At 40.8% G+C, this 15,962-nt stretch overlaps 1 protein-coding gene across 2 annotated transcripts in view; it reads right to left on the minus strand.

Annotated features, from left to right (window-relative positions):
* The window catches only part of ARHGAP10 (Rho GTPase activating protein 10), a 374,232-nt gene that overhangs the window by 194,584 nt on the left and 163,686 nt on the right, over positions 1 to 15,962 (minus strand). For both annotated transcript variants that reach the window (XM_020994057.2, XM_078148947.1), the window contains exons 8-10: positions 9,825 to 9,954; positions 4,162 to 4,268; positions 2,743 to 2,837 (exon numbers count right to left, since the gene is read on the minus strand). In XM_020994057.2, coding sequence (XP_020849716.1) covers positions 2,743 to 2,837; positions 4,162 to 4,268; positions 9,825 to 9,954 — 332 coding nt within the window. The remainder of the gene's footprint in view (positions 1 to 2,742; positions 2,838 to 4,161; positions 4,269 to 9,824; positions 9,955 to 15,962) is intronic.

A 15,962-nucleotide genomic window follows, 5' to 3' on the forward strand; every position in this document is an offset into this window, starting at 1 on the left:
TCCTTCTTTCAATGAAGATGGGTGTTTTAGATGATGCCTGGGACACTGAGGTCAAGCGAGTTTCTCAGCGTAGTACAGAATGTATTTTTTGGAGGGAGGACCTCAATGCAGGTTGTCTTGACTCCAAAGCCATCTCTCTATCCTGATTTTACAGAGGGTTCTAAGACGAAGCCAACAGGAGACAAATGGCACTGCCCATCATTAGACAGTAAATATGCATCAGAGGTGGGATGTGAACCTTGGCCTTTTCACATCCAACTTTAACCCTCTAGCCATTATGGGACGCTGTCTTTCAAGCCAATAAAAAGGCACCAAAGCAACAGTCAGAAAGCCTGAGATCAAGCTGTGGCTGGGCCACTCACTAGCTATGTGACCTTCATCTTCCTAGAACTCTTTTTCCTCATCTATGAAAGGAAAAGGCTTGCATACATGTTGATTTGTTGTCGTTGTTCAGCCTTTTCTCAGTCACGCCTGACTCTTCAGGACTCCATTTGGGGTTCTGTAAGTAGAGACACTGGAGTGGTTTGCCATTTTCTTCTCCAGCTTATTTTACAGATGAGGAAAATGAGGCAAACAGGCTTAAAGGATGTGCCCAGGGTCACACGGCTAGTAAGTGTCTGAGGTCAGATTTGAACTCAGGAAGGTGAGTCTTCCTGACTCCAGGCCCAGCACTCCATCCACTGTGCCACAGAGCTGCCCATATATGTTGTTTACAACTCCACAAATGGGAAAGTGTGTACATATGGGGGAGACAACAGTGAACAATGAACAAAAGAGAAAACGATGAATCACTGACAAGTTGTGGATAACTACATGATGAAATTCAATTTTAAACTACACATCTTTGGAATAAATAAATGCCTGTTGAATTTAAATGAATTATATAAATGAGTTTAATGGTTTTCTGGTTGGCTGAGGTTAAGTTCATATTAAACATTAATAGAAATAAAATAAACTCCTTAGACAATCACTAAAATTTCTTGGAGCTTATGTAATTCGAAAATCCATAATTCTACTACTATAGCGTCATCTGTATCTAAAGATAACTCTGTGCATCCATCATTAATGGGAGAGTCTTGGAACAGCATATTGTCCAATAATGACATCAGAGTACGAGATATTGACAATAACCAGAAGTGAATTGCAAAATGGCCAAATTTAGTTTAGTTTTCATTTCCTTTCTCTTTCTTTACAAAAGGTGCTGTGACCAATCAAATGACCCAAAATTATGCAACAGAAGAAAAAGAAAAGCAAAGGTCTTCTCTAGGAGCAAAATATAAATTGAATGGTCTCACTTCTAATGACTAAGTTTATGATATTAGAGCACCCTTAACATTCGGAAAGTCTATGTGCCGGAAAAGAGACAGTCATGGCATAGTAGGTATTAGCCTCAAAGCCAGAAGACCTGGGTTCAAGCGCTGCCTGATATGCACTGATAAAAGGGCTAAAATTAAGGGTACAAATCAGCAGTGAACTATTGTTAAGTTACCACATGTAAAAGTCACAGGCGTGTAGTAGCAAAGCATAAACCACATTAGCTGGAAAGGAAGCACAGGGTGGTTTAGTAACATGTCATGAGATTCCTATATGGTCCCAACATTTGTTAAAAATCCACATAAGGACAGCTCCAAATTTTGTCTAAATTGATCTCCCGCTACTCAAAATCGTTGTGAATACAGAGACGCTGGCAAATGAATACATAAATCTCAAGTGGAGGTTCCTAATGATTTTTCACAGCCAAAGTGACTCAGACTACAATGCATATTTTATATTTCAAGTGACAGTAATGAAGCCAATGTGGGCATTCCCCTCCACTGACTGAGATTGCAAGCCCTCTAAAATACAATCATATGGTCTCCGGGAGTCACTGAAAAATCAGCCACCCTACAGCAAAATTGGTGATTAGGCTCTCCTCACTCGGCTAGGCAGGCATCCAAGACAACACGCATTCCATCCGGGTCCATGGCTAGAATTATATACAATGTTACTACCAGATAGAGAAAACATTGAACCAGACTTGTGATTCACTGGACTCAAGCAAGGGCTTACCTCTTTGGAAGTCTAGTGAAAGCTATGGACACCCTCTCAGGGTAATGCTTTTATAAAAATTAAGGAAATGCTGAATTTCAGTTACATGTTGGTGAAAATAACGATGTACTTTTCCCCCTCTTGAATCTCCTGCAAGTGATCCACACACTATGGTTCCCTGGTTAAGAATCTCTAGTCTAGAGCAATGATAGAAATGGGGGCCACTACTCTATACATAAGGATCTGCGCAGTCTACATATTGACTGAGTTTTGGAATGTATTATTATATGTGTTTTTATTTTGTTTTTATTTATTTGGTTAAATATTTCCCAATTACATTTTAATTTGGTGCAGGCAGAAGTAGAGAATATTGAAGGTAACATGTGGCCCATGGGCCATGCATTTGACTCCTCTGGTCTAAAGAATTCTCAATGAGGAACCCCCCTTTACCAAAGCAGATTGGCACCAAGTCTACAATTATGGCGTTTGTCTGGAGCATTAAAAAGTGACATGATTTGTCCAGGGCCACACAACCATTAAGTTTCCAGAGGCAGCACTCGAACCCATTTCTGGCCGGGGTTCTCTATTCCCCACAGCAGGCTGTTTCTCACAGATAATTATTAAGAGTAAAAATGATGCAATCATGGATGTTTCCCCAGTATCAAAGAAAGCAAAATGCTCTTTTTAATGTGTTCTGTAATTTAGATAATTTACCTGTCTGCTGCTTCTACATCAAAACAGAACCGTCTGTCAATGGAGTCAGTGTGCCTTTTGGTGCATTCTTTCAAAGAGAAGACATCTCCATCACCCTGTTAATGAGGAGGGGAAGCATTCTTGGAATCAAGACAGCAAATTTCAAAGGAAATCAACCAAAAACTAAGAAGATAACCTCTACTCGAATCACAATAAAACTACACATTTTACCTGAACATATCTTCTTCCCCACTCCCCCAAAAACCACCTCCTCCCAATGTGGCTATTTCTATTAATGACCCTTCCTACCCTCCCTACTTCCCACTCACTTAGATTCCCAAACCCATCTCATCTTGGACTCTTCCCTTTCTTACCTGCCCCACATCCAATGAGATGCCAAATCCTCAGAGATTCTACCTCTGAAATACTCTTCAACTCTCTCTTTCTGTTCCGAAAACCAACACCCTAGTTCACCACCCTCTCCCTTTCTAACCATTACAATCATATCCCTACTGATCTTGCTGACTCTATACTTTCTTCCTTTCTCCAATGCACCCTTTCACAAAGCTGCCAAATTAATCCTCCTAACGTACAGACCATTTCTACCCGTACTCAGAAACCTTTAGGAGTTCCCTTAGCTTGGCATTTAAGGCCCACCCCAATTCAGCATGAACTGACTTTTTCCCCCCCAGTTTTATTTCAATTACTATCTTACACACAACACACACACACACATACTCACTCACTCACTCTCTCTCAAGCTAAACTGGCCTATTCAGGTTTCCCTAATTCCATCCTACATCCTCTTCCCTTCATGGATTTGCAAGGCCTTCCTTTTGCCTGGAATACTCTTTCTCTCCACTTACTGAAATCCTCATTTCCCTTCAAAGTCCAGCCTTCAGGCATCCTTATCTCTATGAAGCATTTCCTGATTCTCCCATCCAAAGGTAATATCTCTTCCACCTCAAATTTTCTTATACCGCTTTCCACAGACCACACCTTCACTTCTATCACATGCTATTTTCGATTATATGTATTTGCCTACATTTTATATCCCTTTTTTAGGCAGTAGGCTGCTTGACAGTGAGGAATGATACCATTTTTCACCTCTGGATCCCTCACGCCCATCAAAGCTGCTGCCACACATTAACTTCTTAAATATCTGGTAAACTAATAAACTAAAATCCACTCCTCTCAACCTAGTCTTTTTTTTCTTTTTGAGAGTCAGAAAATAGCTTTTTCTTCCCCAGGATTCATTACCCAAATACATAGTTAGTTCAGTTCTCCTTAGGCCTTATACATTTTTTTCCTATCTTGTATTCTTGTGATAAAAATGTACCAGGCCTTGCTCACCAATGCCAATTACAAAGGATTACAGAAGGGTTGCATCACCCCCCCACATGTTCCACTCTTATTTGTGGAGTGTAAAAATATACTTACAATCTTCCCTCCTGATCGGTGTTCAAATGGAATCATGGTAAACTTCTTTGCCGCTTTCCTATACATGCAGTAGTGTTTAACCCAACTGGAGCCAAATGGAGCAGGCCCTGAAGCAAAGAAACAATTTTATGCTTTTTAAATGATGAACGAAAACCTAGTTCACCATTCCTCTATATAATCAGCAGTGTTCTCTACTTACATATATTCAGGGGAAGGGAAGGGACGGAGGGAAGACAGAAGACCCAAAAAGCAACGTTCTCAAACATGTCACCAATATGGCTCATATAAGTGAACAAGTTAAGCTCTTCACCTTTGATAACACACTCCGGATTTTATTCTCATTTACATTTGATATCTTTGAGGGGAAAAAATATTTACAGTAAATATTGTTCTCTTTAACCCCACCACTACCCAGAAAGGGTAGGCCCATACAAGGACTTTATTTGATAGCTAGTAATGCCAAAAATTATCAGAAAAAGAGGAAACTAGCTTTAGTGAATAAAAATGGAGGACCCTGGAATCCAGAGGGCCAGGATTCAATATATACTGATGTATATTGGGCTGTGTGACTCTGGGTAAATCACTTAAACCTCTCATTGCTAAGATACAGAAGAAGCACCGATCTGTACCAGTGGAGAGATGTTCAATTGTGAGAGTTCCCTACACTAATGAAATAACAGGAGTGGACCAAACTCATTAGGTATTCATTCAGCAATATATATTCATTTAAGGACTAGGTTTAAAAATAATTTAATAACTATTAATCAAATACTTTATATAAACTGAAAGCAATTCTCTTCTCTTTGCCTGGAGTTCTTGAGGTCTGTGAATATTTCAAATGAATGATTTTATAATGTGTGATTTTTATTATGAAATCATAGACTCATATGGATCATAGCTTTAGAACAGAGATAATAGTAATAATCACTGCATTTATACAGTGTTTTAAAATTTGTGGGGCACATAGGTAGCACAGTAGATACAGCATTGGTCCTGGTGTCAGGAGGAGCAGAGTTCAAATCCAGCCTCAGACACCCTGACACTTATTAACTGTGTGACCCTGGGCAAGTCACTCAACCCCAAGTGCCGGGGGGAGGGAGGGAAAGGAGAGTTTGCAAAGTATTTTACAAATATTATCTCCTTTTACCTTTACAGTGACTAAGAGGTAGGTGCTATTATCCTCACTTGGGGGGGGGGTCTAAGGCAATTGGGGTTAAGTGACTTGCCCAGGGTCACACAGCTAATGAGTGTCAAATGTCTGAGGCCAGCTTTGAATTCAGGTCCTCCTGACTGTAGGAAAGGTGATCTTTTCACTGTACCACCTACCTGCCCCCTATTATCCTCATTTTATAGACAGGGAAACTGAGGCAGAGGTTGAATGACTTGCTGCCTCATAGAAGGGATCTTGGTGGTCACCTAGTCCACACCCATCATTTATTTTGTTTTGTCTTTTTTTTTTTGGCCTTATAGTTTTTACATCATATTAATTTCCACAACTACTTTTTCCTTCCAACTCTTCTCCAGGACCAAATTTGGTCATTTTAACACAGAATGCATACACACACATTTTTTTGTTGTTGTTCATTTATATTGTTGCTATCACTGTTTATATTGTTTTATTAGTTTTGCTTACTTTACATCAGTTTTTTTTAAGTCTTCCCATCCAAATTTATTTTTTAACAAAAATTTTTGATATCTTTTATTTTTATATCATCTTCATTTCTGAATATATCCCTCCCCTGACCAACGAGGTATTCTTTATAACAAAAAATATAAAGGAAAGATTAAAAAAAAAAGCAGTTCAATAAAACCCACCAACACATCATCTGTGTCTTAAAACATATATAACATTTCCTACTCATAGTCCCCCACCTGCCACAGAGAAAGTACATTTGCTCACCTTCTCTCTAAGGCCAACCTTGGCTATTATACTTACAATCTCAACCCTACTATTTAAAGATTAGGACACTTGGGTCTGAAAAGTTTAAGTGATTTTCCCAGGGTCACAAAGCTAACACATGTCAGAAGGGAATTCCAAGTAAGTATCAGAGGCAGGGATTCAAACTCATGTGGCCTGACTCCTAATGCAGGCCTCTTTCCATGGAACCATACTGCCTCCTCCTGAGGAGGAAGCCACCTCCTCAGATGGGCTAAATCAGATGGAGGGTAATCAACAGGCCTCAAACCTGTGAGTGAGTTTAGGGGGATGTCTACCCCAAGCACCGGAAGACTCCTTCCAGCAGAAAGCGTGGATGAGAATAATTTTTTCCAATGACCATGAGGATGGCTGAAGCAGGCACTGTGGAGCACCTGGAGCTTAGCCAGGCATCAAAGACACTAAGATCGTCCACTGCATTCTGGGCAAGTCATCTTGACTTCTGTCCTGCCGTTGGACTTTGATGACTCAGGAAGACAGAGTGAGGGTGATGGTTTTGCCCAACTCCACCCCACTTACATCCAATTCATGAGCAAGTTAAGACATCACCCATAATGTCATTGGTCTTCTTCAAAAATGAAGGACAAACAACAACTGTCTCTACATACTAGAAAAATTCAGAACTAAAGACAAAGGATAATGTGGGAAGTATAAGAAAACATAAAAATCATCATGAGACTGGATTAGTTCCTTCTGGCATCCAGTGTCCTTTTGTGAGCCTCCTGAAAACAATACTTTCACACTCTAACAAAGCACGTAAATCAGAGCAGCTAAGAGGTCACGTGTAGATCAATCTGCTGAGAGCTGGGAGCTGGTGATGCTTCCCTACCACTACAGGAAAAGCTAAGAATGAGGCACTTCAAACCTCCTTGTAGTCCAATTCCTTTAAGGCCAAAGGGCGTGAGTCTGAACCTACAAGAACCTTTACCACTTTTGATCATCTGGTTCCTTACTTCTAAAAGTTCTGATTTATACACCCTGGATTTTCAAACTCTTTACATAAATTCACTAGACATGACAGCTTCATCAAGACAAATCATCAATCACTTTTCCAGAAGAGTATGATTGATTCCTTGGAGATTTTTTCCCCAAAACTGTACAACTTGTCAACCTGACTGCAAAATTCAATCCAAATCTGAATATCTGCAAATGAAAGAAAAATTGCACCCGCTAGCTGATGAGATGGTTTCCCTACATCAGTAGGGAAGTATGGCCGATGTTTAACTGCCTCCGAAGTCTTCCACATTCTAAAATTGGTCAGTTAAGCTGAAGTGCTGCAAATCACTCATAAATGATAAGTGAAAGGAAGGTTTGTGAGCTGCTCTGATTACAGTCAACAGGCAGGAGGAGAGAGAGAAAAAAGAGAGAGGGGGAGAGAGAGAAAAAGAGAGAGGGGGACAGAGGGAGGGGGAGGAGGAGGGAGGGAGAGACTATGAGAGACTATAAATAAGGAACATTCTCATGCTTCCCTCACCTTGTACCACCAAGTAATAAGGATGGCTCCTACAGTTCCACAGGTGAAGAAGAAAGGCTCTGATCTCAGCTAACTGCTGGTACCCAACAGTTAAGATCTGACTGGATCTGGAGATTTCTGAATTCAGAATGCCTGGAATGGTAGCACATGCCTGGAATAGGCAAAGGTTTGGTGGACTGCTTGAGCTCAGGAGGTCTAAGTTGAGGTTGGCTAGGCTAATCAAAGGTCCTCACCAAATCTGGCACCAATATGGTAAAGCCCATAAGAGTAAGGAAAGGGGATGGGATCAGTCTGCCTAAGGAGAAGCAAACTGACCCAGGTCAGAAACAGAGCAGGTCAAAGCTCCCTTGATGATCAGGAGTTGGACTGGACCCATAATGGTCCTAGCACTTCAATCTTATGCAAGATAGGGAAACTCAGTCTCCAAAAAAGGGAGAGAGGGAGGGGGCTGGAAAGAACCACTGAGATCATCTAATCCAACCCTTTCCTTTTGTAAAGGAGGAAACTGAAGCCCAGAGTAATTAAACTACTCCCTCATGCAGGTAATAAAATCAGGGTAAAGACTGGACCCAGAGGAGCAGCCAGGTGGCATAGCAGATAAGAGTACCAGCCCTGAAGTCAGGAGGACCTGAGTTCAAATCTGGCCTCAGACCAGACACTTATTAGCTGTGTGACCCTGGGCAAGTCACTTAACCCCAATTGCCTAAAAAAAAAAAATACACATTTAATGGGGCAGCTAGGTGGCACAGTGGATAGAGCACTGGCCCTGAAGTCAGGAGGACCTGAGTTCAAATCTGACCTCAGACCAAACACTTGACACTTACTAGCTGTGTGACCCTGGGCAAGTCACTTAACCCCAATTGCCTAAAAGCAAAAAACACAACAAAACAAGACTGGACTCAGGTACTCTAATTTCCAAATCCAATATTCTTTCTTCTATACTATATGGCCTCTTCTCCCAACACTTTGGCTAATCCAATCCATCCCAAGTTGATATTTACCTAGTTTTCCTGCTAAGTTATGTAGGAAAGAAAAATAATAGAACAGATGGGAATGGAGAAGGAGAAGAAGGGAAGAGGTAATAAATACCAGGCTTTGATGAGCTTATGTAGGAGAACCAAGAGAGAAGCACTACTGTAGAACTGAAAAGTTTTAGTGTGAGATGACTTATGTTCAAATCTCAGCTCTGCTACTTAACCACTCGTGTGATATTGAGTAAATCACTTTAAACCTTATGGAACTGTTTCTCCATTTGTAAATTAAAGGGGCTCGATTTGATGCCTAAGGTCTCTTCCAACTCTAAATTAACAGACCTCTGAGCCAAAGACAATTCCTGTCCCCACCAAAATAAATTATCAACACTCTCTTCGCTTTTCTGTCTCTCTTCTCTCCACCTTCTCCTCCCTCCCTCCTTCACCATCATTCGTTCAGACGATTCTTCCCTCCTCTATCTCCATTACCACCATTCATTCAGACCTTTCTTCTCCCCTCTGCCTCCTTCACCACCATTAACTCAGGCCTCTCTTTCCCCAGGACATGCTCCCAGTGTGGAAGAAGGAATTGGTTCAGATCCGGGCCCCTCTCAAAACCCCCTCCTCCCCTCCACACAGAAGGAAAGTGGACAGAGCAAGTGACAGGTAGAAAGAACCATCTACCTTACTTCTTATTTAATCACAGCTCTTCCATCAGGAATAAAGAGCCACACAAACATTCAGACATCTTGGGAAGAAGCCAGGCTCCAGAAGGTTAACTTTAATCTTATCTTGCCTAGAACCAGACTTCTCTTCTACTTCCCAACCAAGTCCAAGTCATGCTAGCACACGCAGCATCCCCCCGTTCATCCAAACTGCCTGCCACTTCTTTCTAACTCAGAATGTACGTTCTGGAGCATAGAGGTTCTCTTGCTCACTTGTTTTCTTAACTCTAGCATAATGCCTGAAAAACAGTAAGGGCTCAATAAATGTTCTATCAATCTATTTATCTATCTATCCTCAGGATGTTTTTCTTAGTACTAGGATAGGAAGGGAGCAAAAAAGGTGACAGAGAGAAAAGCTCAAATATCCAAGCACACATCTATAAAAACAAGCCACTCTAACATCTCACAGAGTTGGAAGGGACCCACCGTGTCACGTGACTAGATCAGAGATTTTTTTTTTCAGGCAGGCTATTACGCCAGGTGTTTGGGCAGAGATGGGTCAAAGTGAATCCCACAAGAACTCATCATATTAAAGTTTGGCTTTGCAATCCTCTTACTTTTCTCCTGGACATAGAGGTAGCCTTCTACTGCAAACTGGCTTGCTCTCTTGTGCTCCTTGGGATTTTGTCTGATTTTATTCATGAGATCCTCCACTTCAGACCTTGTGCCTTCAAAACGATTTCTTGTCTAAAATGAATGAAAAGCAAACGTTAAGAGACTTTACACGTGCTATTTGGGGCAAAAATGAAAATCTAGATTAATTCTCTAGAAAAGCAAAGATTTTAATCAGATTCTCTATACATTTATTCAGCCATCCTCCATCTTTTAAGTCATCTTTATGGTGTTTCTTATTGGAAGAAAACAAATCTGAAAGCTAGTTAATAGAGGGAATGAAGTCAGAAACTAATGGTAGTAAGGTGGGTTTTTTTAAAGCTGTATATAATTGTATGACCAAATGCATAGTCACTATAGCACTAAGTCCCAGGCACAGTAAAAATCAATCAAGCCTTAGGTCAATAGCTAGGCTGCAAAGGCCACATCCAAGTGTTTCCACCTACTCAAAAAAATCAATTTTGTTTAATTCATGTGGGATCTGGAATAAGGGAATATTTGCAAACATGGAAATAAGAAGTTGAGTTTCAAACTCATGGAAAATAAAAATGCAAGATGGTAGAGCAGAGAGAGCTGAATTCTCCCAACATTACCCTACAAACGACTTTAAAATAATACTTCAAATCAAATTCTAGCGAGACAGAGTCAGCAAACGGTCACAGTGAGACATTCTTCTAGACCAAGAAAACTTAGGAGGTTAGAAAGAGAGATTTGTGACACTGGGAGCAGGCCTGGAGCCCACATGGATGAAACACCAATGGCGGGACTACGAGGTGGTGAGTGAAACAGCAGCACCTACAGGAACTCTCAAGCCAGAGTCAGTAAGGGGACCTGGCAACTGATTACAGGGGAACCCTCTGCCAGCACTGAACACAGATCAGAAGCTATTTGACAACCCCACTTCTGGGGAGCACTTTCAGTCAAGAGGGAGAGGAAGCCCTGAGGGGCAGTATCATTTCTGGTCGAAAAGGAGGAGGGGTTCAAGGAGAAGTAGTGATTGCAATTCCAAGCGATCAGGGGCCCTTCCTGGGGAAGAACCAGGTCGAAGGTCAAGACGGCAGTGACCACACCTCTCTTCCGATCAGGCCACCTTGGAAGCACCAAAAACTTGCAAACTTCCAAAACTAGCTCTGAAAACAGCAGTGAAAAAAATACTGAAGCTTGAGACAGAGCTTCTTCCCCCTGCCGCCCATGTTGAGAACAAAATCTAACATTAACATAAAGTTCCAAATCAAAAAACAGCGTAGGAAAAATGAACAAACAACAACAGAACAATCTGACCATAAAAAACTACCATACTGACAGGGAAGATCAAGATATGAACTCAAAAGAAAACAGGTCAAAACAGCTACAAGCAAAGAGTCAAAGAAAAATGTAAACTGGTTTCCTTGACATTGCACCACCTTCTCCTCTTGATGAGAAGACTGACCACTTTTTCTCACTTTCTCCCTCCTTTATCTACCCATATGAAGATAACCTCAAAAGTATAATGTTCAGCCTTTGTCCCCTCTCTTCTCTATATGCTCTCTTCTGACAAGCTCATATGTTCCCATGGCTTCATTTATTACCTTTATGCAGAGGATTACCAAATCTATATATCCGGTCACAAATTATCTTCAAAGTGCCAGTGACCTATTTTCAATTGCCTGAGGGACAATGCCATCTAGACATCCTGCCAGTACCTCAAACAGTATATCCAAAATTGAACTCATTATTTTATTCTTTAAATGGATCCATTCCTCAAAATTTCCCTATTTCTGTTAATATTACTATCTTCCCCAAGTCAATCAATTATTTTTGACTCTCCCTTCTCTATCACTTCCCACATTCAAAATGACTGTCATCAGGCTGATCCTATATTATCTTTTGCCTCCATTCTCTCTTGTCCATTCACTGCTATCATACCTAGCTCAGACCCATACTACTTCTCAACCAGACCACTCAAATAGTTTCCCATTACCTCAAGTCTCTTTCCTCTCCAACCCTTTTCACAGCTGCAAAAAACAGTCCTCCTATTTAAAGCTTGAACCATAGCAAGTCATTCCTGATTTTCAATGGTACCTCATTGCCTATAGGATAAAAATATTACCTCTGAAGCCTGGCAAGAGTTTAGAAGAGCCTTATTAAGACCCCCTTCCCCAATGTGTCTCCAATATAATTCTCCACATGGCCACCAAGTTAGACTTTGAGTTCTTGCCCTATCACTTCCGACCTCCATGAATTATCATAGGCTATTATCCCCACATGCCTATGTCCTCATCACCATCTTCAGAAATGTTTGTCGTCCTTCAAGACTTACCTGAAGAGTGTGTGTGTGTATAACATATGTTATGTATATGTGTATTCTCTCTCTCTCTCCCTCTCCCTCTCTCTCTCTCTCTCTCTCTCTCTCTCTCTCTCTCTCTCTCTCTCTCTCTCTCTCTCTCTCTCTCTCTCTCTCTCTCTCTCCCCCTCCCTCCCTTGAAGTCTTCCCTAATCCCCAAAACTGACAGCAATTCCCTTCCCTCCTCAAATTTCTTGCTAGGCTGGCTGTGCCAAGACCTCTCCTCTGTCCTTATCACATGCTACCTTTTATTTTATTTATCTGTATTAATCTCTCATTCTCCAATCTATCCTCCACACAGCTGTCAAATAAGATTCTTAAAATACAAGTCTGTCCAAACTAAACCCCTAACCCAAGAAGCTCTAGTAACTCCTGGTAACAAAGACAAGCCTCACTTTGGCATTTAAAGCCCTTCACAATTTAGCTTTAACCTATCTTTTCCGACTAACTCTACCTTACAAACACTTCACACAATCCTTTCAGGAAACGAACTTCCTTGCTATTCCTAATATGCTACATTTTATCTCCCGCCTCAGCGCCCCCCATTCATCTGTACCACCACTATCACCCCATGCCTAGAGCACCCCTCACTCCTTACCTCTCTGCCTCCTGGAAGCCCTAGATCCTTCCATTAAGACTCAGTTTAAGAGGTAACCCCTACATAGGACTTTCCCTGTTCTTTCGATTTGAGGAAGCTTCAAACTTGGAGATAGCTTCTGTCTATTTTAAATATCCCCCTTTAAGTGAACTCCAGGGTTGGGACAAAATGAGTCAAGAGAGAGAAAATGTCTCTTCCTGGGTCACACTCCAAGACCCGACCAATCCACTATAAGTTCAGAATCTCTGTAGAGTCTTGGTCTACACACTATAACTCTAAGATCCTTACAGGCAGGAATTCTTTTTTCATTTTCTCAGCCCATCATCGGCACTTTACAATGCTTGCTGGATTAAACTGTTTTCCTTGATTAAGTTGTAAGATCTTTGAGGGCAGGAACTTGACCTGTTTTTTAACCTTTTTAATCCTTAGTACTGAGCCTAATGCATCACACAATCAGTCATTTAATACAGGTTTGTTGAGTTAAATTTAATTAATCCAGGGAACTGCTGATATAAAAGTGTGATATACTTCAAGTGAAAAATTACTACTACACATTTTCTCCTTTCTTCGCCTACAGTAAAGACTGTCATGGGAAGCTTATCACAGAAGAAAAATGGTGACATGTTACATTTTTATAGGCCTGGATTAAAGCAATATTGAAAAGGAAACTAATCTGTAGAGGCCTATTATAAAAACAAATGAACAACCTTTGTAAAGGGCGTTTAGCTCCATTCCTAATTTTAAAAAAAAAAGGATTAAATTCCTCTGGTCACAAAGAAGGCCTGAATTCAGCACCACTCACCCTTTCTTTATCTTCTTTCTTTCTTTCCCCACTCTTCTTTCCCTTCTGACCTCTCTCCATTTTTCAACTCATTTCTCTCTTTATTTTTCAGTCCTCAGCTCCTTCCAATTTTTTACCCTCTTCTCCTTTACTCAATTTCACTACTCACCTTAATCCACCTTACATAACCAGTGGCCCAACCCCAAGCAATATTGCAAGAGAAGCTTAAAAAACACCAGATTTACTACCAACAGACAACTGTCTAGTTACTTACTCTTCTGCAATTCCTTTCAACAGCTTTGGAAACAAAGAAGTAAGACTTTTATAAACCATGATACTTGATTATGCTGCTAGATTATACAAAAATCAGTGGCTGGCCTACAATTGAGAGAAGCTGAAAGGGACGTTAGAGGCCACTGAGTCTAACCGCCCCCTTTGACACATGAGGAAACTGAGGCAGAGAGGTCAAGTGACTTGCCCAGGGTCACACAGTTAGTACCTAAAGCAGGCTTTGAATGAGGATCTCCTGACTTGCAGGTACTCTATCTGCTCTACCACCTCACCACCTGAGAAGTTCCATATCACTATGGATTTATATAAGCATGGATTTACATTATACTGCATAGTTTTCCCTTCCATGCCAACATATTGTAAGAAAAAAAAGTCCATAATTACTTAAGCTGTTAATTATGTTCTAGGAATTACAATAATGCCACCTCAAATACCTTTAAGTTTGAAAGTGTTTTATATATCTTAGCTGATTCTCATAAAAACTCTATGAGGGTTATTTTGTTTGGGGGTGGGGAAGAGAATTTTAAATTATCGACTGAACTTTCTAACCAATAGTGTTTGAAAGCTGCCTGGGGGCAGGAAGAAATTAAATGACTTGCCTACAGATACACAGTTAACATGTCAGGATTAGGACTTGAACCTGGGTCTTCCTAACTACAAAGCTGATAGAATCTACTACATCATAGAGGTATTCTTGGTCCCATTTTACAGGTGGTTAAATGACTTGCCCTTAGGTCACACATCTAATAGGCATCAAAGGTAATATTTAAACTGAAGAAAGAAGATGGGTTGGTCACCCTGGTTTGCCTTTCTTTGTACCCAGTAGCTAGCAGTGCCCAGCACACAATAAATGTTTTCTGACTACGTCAAAAGCAAACAAGAATGGTACTCAGCACCTTGGATTAACCGTACCATAGGAAGAATCCTACTACTACCCAGTGGGTCATATAGGGGACTCAGACAAGAGTCGTATGGATGAGTTGCACGAGACAGGCAGGCAGGAATGACTCACAATGTACATGACTAGAAGAGATAATCACCATCAATGAAATCATAATTCTCCTGAAGTATCTGAGTTACAGTGTTGCTGGGCCTTTTTTAAAAGGTCACATTCCTTTATGATCACACTTCACCTGAAGTTACATTTTAAATAAAAAAAGAAAGCAACCTTCCCCTGCCCAAACGCCTCATTCATCCAACTCTCTCACTAAATGACCTCCATCAGGTCCCATGGGTTTAACTTTCATCTCTACATGGATGATTCCCAAATTCAGATATGTAGTCCCATCAGACATTCAAACTGCAAATATCGGAGACAGTTTAAACTCAAAAGTCCAGAATTAAACTCATTATTTTTCTCCTCAAATCCGATTCCTCTTCTAAACTTCAAAACTTACCAATTTCTATCCAAGTCATGGTTATCCTAGTTTCCCATATGCATAACCTTGACATTACTTTGCATTTCCTCCCTTTCCCTCACCCTATTCATCTAATCGGTGGCCAAATCTTGCTGTTTTCTTTCTTCTCCATCACATCTCTAGTATTCAGACCCTTCTCTGTATCCACAAAGCTACCACCTTAATTCAGGAACACACCTTCCTAACTGGGCTCCCTGCCTTGGGTCCCTCTCAGTTCCCGTCCATCCTACAATACTGCTAACCAAGGTCATTTTCCTTACGGGCAGATCTGGACCCTGTTACTCTCCTACTCAATCAACTCAGTGTTTTTCTATTGCTCCTAGGATTAGCTAAAAACAAACCTGTGTCCAAACCATCATTCCAGACTCAATGGACAAGCCAACCAAAACTCTCTCTCTCTCTGCCCCTTACGTAAGATCTCCCTTTACAATGGCTATCTCTCCTTACCTCTCCTTACCACAGAGTACCTCTCTTTTGTTAAGATTCAGCCTATATACTGCTTTGTACATGAAGCTTTTCCTGATTCACTCAATTACTACTTCGAGCTCAAGTTTTTTTCTCTCTCTCTCTCTCTCTCTCTCTCTCTCTCTCTCTCTCTCTCTCTCTCTCTCTCTCTCATTACTTTAAAATTAACTTTGTATTTATTTGTTCTCCTTACAACTATTTACATGT

Source organism: Phascolarctos cinereus, unplaced genomic scaffold, assembly GCF_003287225.1.
Source record: "Phascolarctos cinereus isolate Bilbo 61053 unplaced genomic scaffold, phaCin_HiC Scaffold_9;HRSCAF=440, whole genome shotgun sequence".
NCBI classification, from domain to species: Eukaryota; Metazoa; Chordata; class Mammalia; order Diprotodontia; family Phascolarctidae; genus Phascolarctos; species Phascolarctos cinereus.